This window comes from Haliotis cracherodii, unplaced genomic scaffold, assembly GCF_022045235.1.
Source record: "Haliotis cracherodii isolate W230 unplaced genomic scaffold, xgHalCrac1.p SCAF_3, whole genome shotgun sequence".
Classification (NCBI taxonomy): Eukaryota; Metazoa; Mollusca; class Gastropoda; order Lepetellida; family Haliotidae; genus Haliotis; species Haliotis cracherodii.
Genome location: NW_027266286.1, coordinates 48,750,931 through 48,759,608, shown reverse-complemented (window position 1 = coordinate 48,759,608; position 8,678 = coordinate 48,750,931). Strand labels below are relative to the sequence as shown.

At 40.3% G+C, this 8,678-nt stretch overlaps 1 protein-coding gene across 1 annotated transcript; it reads right to left on the bottom strand.

The window, feature by feature from the left end:
• Nucleotides 1-4,392: 4,392 nt before the first annotated feature.
• LOC139475402 (integrase/recombinase xerD homolog) lies at nt 4,393-8,406 on the bottom strand. Its single transcript, XM_071258618.1, has 3 exons — nt 7,706-8,406; nt 7,627; nt 4,393-5,698 (listed from the first exon to the last, which is right to left on the bottom strand). Exons 1-3 carry the CDS (start codon nt 8,051-8,053, stop codon nt 4,695-4,697), a joined length of 1,353 nt encoding a protein of 450 aa, XP_071114719.1. The 5' UTR covers nt 8,054-8,406; the 3' UTR covers nt 4,393-4,694.
• Between the last annotated feature and the right edge of the window lie 272 nt (nt 8,407-8,678).

Here is an 8,678-nt window from a genome sequence, read left to right as displayed (position 1 = left end):
TATAAAGCAGGTTAAGCAATGTTCAAAGTGCCTCAAATACAACCACACTGCTTCCCAATGCACCTACCCTAAAACTAAATGTAAAAAATGCGCACAAACAGACTGCCCAGGCACATGCACACCCTGGTGCATCCACTGCAAATCCACCCAACACACTTCACTTTCAAACCAATGCCCACACAGACACACACTCACCCAGCAGGCCAACAAACACATAAACATAGAAACGGCTAAAATCCAAACACGAAAATTTGCTACACCTGCATCTAAACCACTCCTCCCTACACCACACCCAAACACCATCCCACAAACAAACACCACACCCATAACCGACAGCTCTGTCTGGGACCCCTACCGAGAAACCGCACCCACCTCACACACACAAGCAGCCACTCAACCAACCACGAACCCTCCCAAAACATCAACCCCCGCATGCAAAACAAACCTCAAAATGACCACAACACGACCCTCATCCAAGCACCCTACAGCCCATATGGCAACAACGCTCTCCCACAAGCAAGCACAACAACAAAACACAAACACTAAGAAAACATCAGCTACACCCATCCCGCCAACACCTTCACAACCCTCCACATCACATGCCTCCCCCATGGAAACTCAACCAGCTAAACCTAATCCAACCCATGACGAAGATTTCTCCACTACTGAGGAAACAATAGACACTACTCCAACTAAAACAAACCAAACTTCCCAACCAGCCAACACCCCAAACCTAAATAACCTCACCTTACTCCTAGCATATATGCATAGTCAAAACTCACCAAAAGCTAGTATGGAATCCTTCCACAAAGTAGCTTTCAATCTAAAATTAACCGATCTTCCCTTCTTCCTCTTTAACCTCCATCTAAAAGAACTCACCGAATAAAATAAAAACTAAAAACTAAATCACCAATCACCCGAACCCAATATTCGAAGGACTAAATATTTTTCAGTGGAACGCCAACGGACTCACCTCCCACGGCCATGAACTAAAAACTAAATTTAAACTAAATAAAGGCCCTCACATTGCTTGTATACAGGAAACCAAATTCTCAAAAAAATCGAAATTCACACTACCTAACTACAACTCAGTTAGAACTGACAGAGCTAAACCGAAAACAAGAAGAGCCGCAGGAGGACTAATCATATTTATCAGGGAAGATATAAATTACGAAGAAATAAAAATAGACACGCCAAACCTAGAAGCCAACGGCATTAAAATCACATTAAATAACCGAAACATAAACATCATAAATATTTACCACTGGGCGGAACAAAAAGTCCAACCTGAGGATCTAAACAAACTACTCAAAATAAGCGATAAATCTACTATATTCCTAGGAGACTTTAACGCTCACCATCCTACATGGAGCATAGATGATAAAATAGATACTCATGGCAAATTAATCTCCGAATGGATAGAAACAAACGACCTAGTACTCCTTAATAGCAACCAACCCACGAGGTACGATAAGATAAACCAAAAAATGTCGGCTATCGACCTAACCATATGCACCGCAGATCTAGCCCAAAGCACTCAATGGGAAGTGCACGACGTCCCGCTAGGTAGCGACCACTTCCCCATAAACATAACCATAGGAAATACAAACGTACCAATCCAAACAGAAAACCAAGAACCAAAATTCCATTACAACAAAGCTAACTGGGACCAATTCCAAGATATCTGCAACGAAGCTAACTTAAACGAAATAGAAAATAATGATCCAGAAACCTATTGTAAAAACCTAACAGACTATATAATAAACGCAGCCAAAACCTCCATCCCCTTCAAAGTATCTAAGACAGGCAAACCGACGGTACCATGGTGGAATGAGGAAATAGAACAGACTAGACGAAAACGTAAATCAGCCTTCAATAAAGCAAAACGCGACTACAAATATTTAAACATAGCCCACGAACTAAACCACCAGGTTCAAAAACTAGTCCAAATAGCCAAAAGTAGAGACTGGAAAAAATTCTGCGAAGGTATAAATAACCGTACAGATGCCAGAACGGTCTGGCGCAAAATCCACGCCATTAGAGGCTTAAAACGACATAAAAAAAAACCTAACATTAACAACTCAACCAACCCCGCCCAAAAAGCAAATAATCTCGCCAACCACTTTTCGGCCGTTAGCAGTAACAGCAACTTCAGCCAAAAATTCCAAGATAAACTTAAAACAGAAAACAAACCCACAAAAGAACCAAACAATAACAATCTAGAAATAAATCAACCCTACACAATGGAGGAGCTCCTCTACGTAATCCAAAACAGGAAAAAGGGCACAGCCCCAGGATTAGACCTAACCTCTTACCAAATAATTAAAAAACTCCCCCTAAAACTGCTCCAGGCACTACTCAAACTATACAATCTCATCTACCTAAATGGACAGGTTCCTACACCCTGGAAACAGGCCCTAGTCATACCAATCCCTAAACCTAATAAACCAGCTAATCAAGCTAACTCATATAGACCAATATCCCTAACTTCAAACTTATGTAAAGTAATGGAATCAATGGCTAAAAATAGATTACAACATTACTTAACCCAAAATAACACCATAAACCCAGATCAAAGCGGTTTCACTCCTGGCCGCTCAACCCTAGATAACCTCGCCCGACTAGAACAAGATATTAAGACAGGACAACTAAATAAACAATATACCACAGGCATCTTCTTAGACTTCTCTAAAGCTTTCGACATGGTATGGCACGATGGGCTAATACAAAAACTTAAAAAAATAGGACTCAAAGGTCAGATAATAAACTACATCCAGGACTTCCTAAACAATCGTAAAATAACCGTGTGTATAGACCAAACTCTATCGGACCAATGTCCCCTAGAAAATGGCACTCCACAGGGCAGTATCCTCAGCCCCACCCTCTTCAATATAATGATAAACGATCTATTCGAGGGTCTATCCCCTAAAGTAAACACATCAAAATTCGCGGATGATGGAGCCATCTGGATCCGCACTAAAAGCATGAAAATGGCCACAAATCTACTCCAAAAATCTCTTAATAAAATACAACAATGGGCTGACAAATGGGGCTTCTCCCTTAACTCAGAAAAAACAACAGGAATAGTATTCAAACATAAAAACATGAAACCCGCCTCCCCAATCCTCCAGCTAAACAACCAAACAATCAAATTTCAAAAACAAACCAAATTCTTAGGACTTATTTTCGATGAACATCTCACCTGGGATGCTCACATCCAAAACCTAACAACTAAATGCAGTAAAGACCTAAACACCCTAAGATGCCTAACTGGCTCTAACTGGGGAGCCTCCAAAGATACTCTCCTCTCTCTCTACATATCCCTAATTAGATCAAAACTAGACTACGGCTGCGCCATATACAACACCCTAAACAACTCTCTATCCAAAAAACTTGACTCAATACAATATCAGGCTCTCAAACTCATTACACGCACCCAACATGGCACCTCCTACACCTCACTTCAGGCCTTAACAGGAGAAATGCCACTAAGTCTACGCAGGGAACAGCTAAGCTTAAATTTCTGGGCCGCGTCCCAATCAAACCCTCTCATCCAAAACTTAATAAACCAAAACATCAGCCCTAAAAACCAAGCTCTAGCTCGTAAACACCCCTTACTTACCCCAATATCCCAAAGAATAACAAACTACCTAAATGAACACCAAATTAAAAATCTTAAACAAAACTGCAAACAATCAAATATCTTCACCCCTAAACTTAAAATACCCAAAATAGACACAACACTAGCTAGCCAAATAAATAAACAAACCGACCCAAACATAGCTAAAACTACCACACTAGCATACATACACAAAAATTGGCCAAATTGGTGTCACATTTACACGGACGGATCCTCAGATCCAACCTCCAAACACACGGGTTTCGGAGTCCATACCACACAACCAACTAAAACCACACAATCCTTCCGACTCCCAAATAACCAATCATTCTCCTATATATCACCTTCCAATACAACAAATAACAGAACACTTTCTGGATTGCTATGCAGTGCACCACAACTCACCGTTTAATTCCACATTAATATCACATTTACATATATCTCAGTTATTGGACATCCATGATATACCCAATATCTAACATATGACATTGAACAAATTGATAATATACAAATACTGACGACGAGTCTCCATTAACGCGACGAGCTTCAAATATACGTGGCAACGAGCCCTACAAAAGGCAACAAGCCATAATCAGTGATAATAAAATATTATGAGCAACGAGCTGCTGTTTACATGCGACAGGCATCAGTTTCTCGGTGCGACAAGCCTCCATGTTTGTGACATTCTCAGGGCGACAAGCCTCCATCTTTTGCGACATACCTCGTGGGCGACAGGCCATCATGGTTAACACCGTTTACCGCACATACTGCAACTTAGAAACAATCATTAATAAAAGTAAAGTTTTCAGTGGCGCACTGCAAGCGAGAATGACCACTCTATACATGCTTAACCTTATATAGCCCCTTATAAGCGCCCTCTACTATTACACAACACCATGTTGTATTTTCCTACGGTAGGAGAAAGTAATTTCTTTCTTATTCGTACCTCAAACGAAAGAAATAATATTTCTCCTATATATCACCTTCCAATACAACAAATAACAGAACACTTTCTGGATTGCTATGCAGTGCACCACAACTCGAGATTCAAAGAACGGGCTGATAATATAAAATACTATAGTCCTAACGACATTGATACTGACAAACGATGTTCCACTGAATCCTTTACATATCCATCTTTTGCGTTCTCACTTTTCCATCTACCATGCCTCTTAAACATCCTGTCCGGGACACCATTGTTAGCTGCAGCTGTTGCACCGCCTGCACGCAAACTATGCAAACCATACTTTGATATATCTCTGACAAAGGGGGCAAAAGCTTCAATAAACTCTTCCCTCAAACGAGTATATGACATACTTGAATTTTGTTTTCTTAAGACGTAAGATGTCTTACACTTTGATAAGTTTCTGAAAAGATACTCTTGTGACTCATTATCAATACAAGCCGCTTCAACATATGTTTCTAACCAAGAAACCGGGCATAGCTTCCCTCTTGTTCTGCTTATTAATAACCAGGCACCATCTCGATACATATCAGTTTTCGATTTCTCAATAAACACTGTCATATAAGATTCGTAAAAAATAATATCACATCTCTTCAAATTGAGAAGCTCAGCAGATCTCAAAAAGCCGGCATAAGCAACTAAACTCATAGCAACAATGCGAATATCCTTCAAGCAATCGCTGTGTTGCTTAACATCAACCAATTTCTCTAAAATACCTACAGTAATTGGTTCTTTTTTACATTTGGGTTTCGAAAGCTTTCTCTTAGCAGCCTCAAGAACATTTCGAACAAGAGAATTATCTGTCGGACTTGGCAGTCCCAACAAATTATGCATATGGCGTATGCTATAAAACGCAGTCTGAACTGATGAAAACGAATCATTACGCTGAATTACAGCAACAAGATAAATAGCACAATGCAAAGGCTGAACAGGCACGTCTACACATATGCTGTTTGAATTAGCCCATCTTTGCCACGCTTTAAATCCGTAATGGTACTTCCTGCTAGTAGAATCAGCTCGAGCACAATTCAACAAGTCCGGAATCTGGTCAGCTAGATCCCTGGCAGTTCCAGGCAACATCTCCAACTCAGAAACATAAGCACGAGTAAACACATCTGTAAACATAAACATCAAAATTGCATTTTCAACGCCAACATGTTAAAATGCAAATGCTCAATACCAAATATTCCCCCTTGACATCTACCTGGCACGTAAGCCTCTCTTTCTCTAGGTAGATAACAGAAATCCAACACTTGTGGTATGAAGATACCGTTAGGACACAATAATGGCCAGTAATTTGCAGAATACCACGCCGGAACTATCAAAGTACCTTTCGCTTTTGACCATTTCATGTGTTTCAACACTCTACTCACAAGGTACACAGGGGGAACTACCCAGTTATTTACACTATCCCAACTCTGTGTGAACGCATCGATGTATTCACACCCAGGATTCCAAAACCTTGAACAGAATCTGACAACTTTACAGTTGTAATGCGTAGCAAATCTATCGATGTCACATTTACCCCATTTTCGTTCGAGCTCATTGAAAATGTGGGTAGCTATACCCCAATCATCATAATCTACAATCCTACTGATATAAACTGCCTTCTGATTCTCTAATCTGGGTATCCATTGAATCTCCAGATGAATAGCATGTGACACACATAAATCAAATATCTCTAAAGCAATTTCCTGCAAATCTGCTTTCATACTTCCTTTAGACACTATGGATTCCACATTGCTGTTATCGGTAAACCATTTTACCCTCTGGGATGTTAGAAATCTGGATAAAGCATGTAATACACACTTAACCGCTGTTAATTCTCTCCAAGTAGAACTTTGTTCTGCCTCGTCACGTGACCATTGACCTTGAGCCCTCTGGTTTCCATATTGAACACAGTAACCACCATATCCCGAAGCACTTGCATCGCTATATACAACACGAGTCACACCTTGTGTTTCTGATAAAAAACATTGTGAATGCTTATGAATGTTACTTTTCCAAAACTCTAACTGGCGCAAACTAACTTCATTCAATCTGATACTTTCGTTCCATGATGATACATCTAATGTTTGTAAACTCATAGACCGAGTCATCAATTGACACACTGAGCCTGTAACCATTTTCATAGAAATAATTTGACCAATCACTGATGCAATATCTCTCACAGCAATCTTGCTTCGAACGCCTATGTCTAACAAACGATCTATCATTTTCAGAACTTTTTCCAATCTTCTGGCTGGAACTGTCAAAGACATACTTTTAGTTTCAATGATAAGGCCCAACCACTCAATGCATTGTTGAGGCTCCCACAAAGATTTTTCTACTTTCGGAACAAATCCAGATTTGATTAAGTCATTCTTTATAGAACCACTTGTAGACATTGCACAATCTTTCGTTTTAGCAGACACAATTCCATCATCCAAAAATGTTACAACCTTATGACCTTGAAACCGCCAGTATTTAACCAACTGCCTTGTAACTTTCGTGAAAACATACGGGGCGGTTGTTAAGCCAAAAGGCAAAACTAGAAATTTGTAGAATATGCGATTCTCACCTTCTCCCCACGCAAATCCTAAAAAGTCAGTATGTGCAGGATACATGTCTATATGATGATAGGCAGAATGAATGTCAAATTTTGATAACCAATCTCCTTTTTCAATATACATCAAAGCTGATCTCCAGTCCTCATACTTCACTGAAGTTTTCCAAATATGTTTATTTATAATAGATAAGTCTAGAATAAGTCTTTTCCTCCCTGACGATTGTGTAGCGACTGATAGAGGGCTCACGATATGAGGTTTTACGGCACAAACATCTACGAGACCTTTATGTACTAAATCTTGAATGGCCGAATCAACAAATTCACTGTTTTTAATAGCAGATCTGTTATTTCTCTTATCCATCATTGGAGGAGTCGAGTAAAACGGAATCTTGTACCCGTTTTCAATAATGTCTAACACAAAATCTGTTGCTCCGATATACTTCCAAAAAGAAACATTCTCTTTAAGTCTATTCTTCACGCAGATCTCAGCCTGACCCTGCTCATACTCATAATAATCGGTTGTAAATCTAAATGTATCATTATTGAGTGAAGAAGATTCAAAACTACACTTAACTTTTGTCCCGGCTTCTTCGTGATGGACTTCACCTCGTTGATTGTTTGTCTGAGTTGAGCTTGGGCTGGGTCTGGCCGTTGGCGAGTGGACAATTTCGTCTCCAATGCGAGAAGTCACCGCAGTGAAAGCAGGCCCCTGTTGACCTCTGACCTCCACGGGCACGAAAAAGCTGAGAACCACCAACAGCAGACTGACCGTGCATGCTGTCGCTGACCGCTGTTGACGCTGGAATGGGTCGTGGTCCATACCTATATGGACGCGCACGTGCATTACGAGCGTTTTTGGCCTTGATTTTCTTGATGGCCTTGTTCTCGGCCCTCGTGATGCGACGGTCATCATCGGAGTCATCAGCCAATTCACGGGACACGTAGTTTCTCACGGTCTCCCAGCCTCCCTCGGACGAATCTGCAATCTTGATGTGTTTGTTTCTGTTCTCGACCCTGGCTATCTCATTCTTGACTAACTCAGTTACATAATCACTCTTACCGTACTGAATTCCAAATTCAATTTGTTTAAATGTCTCTAAAGTCTCTTCATTAAAAGAATATTGAATGCGATTTCCCTCGCGTGACCATACGTAATCTTTCTCTGCTTTCAGTTTCTGTAACTCCTTGTTTGTCTTTGAGAATTCTTCTCTTAAACCAGCAACTCTCAGTTCTAATCGTTCATCTATACTTTTCGCTATCTCTTCTTTAGATGAATTCAACTTGTTTCAAAATGGCGTCTAACTTGTCGTTGATAGGTGTTTGGGCTTCCATAACAAAAGTAAAGTTTTCAGTGGCGCACTGCAAGCGAGAATGACCACTCTATACATGCTTAACCTTATATAGCCCCTTATAAGCGCCCTCTACTATTACACAACACCATGTTGTATTTTCCTACGGTAGGAGAAAGTAATTTCTTTCTTATTCGTACCTCAAACGAAAGAAATAATATATATTCACGGCCGAACTAATGGGCATGGCCTCAGCCC

Bases quoted from the DNA above. Each gene is read 5' to 3' on its own strand.
- LOC139475402 (XM_071258618.1), bottom strand. From the start codon at position 8,053: ATGACTCCGATGATGACCGTCGCATCACGAGGGCCGAGAACAAGGCCA.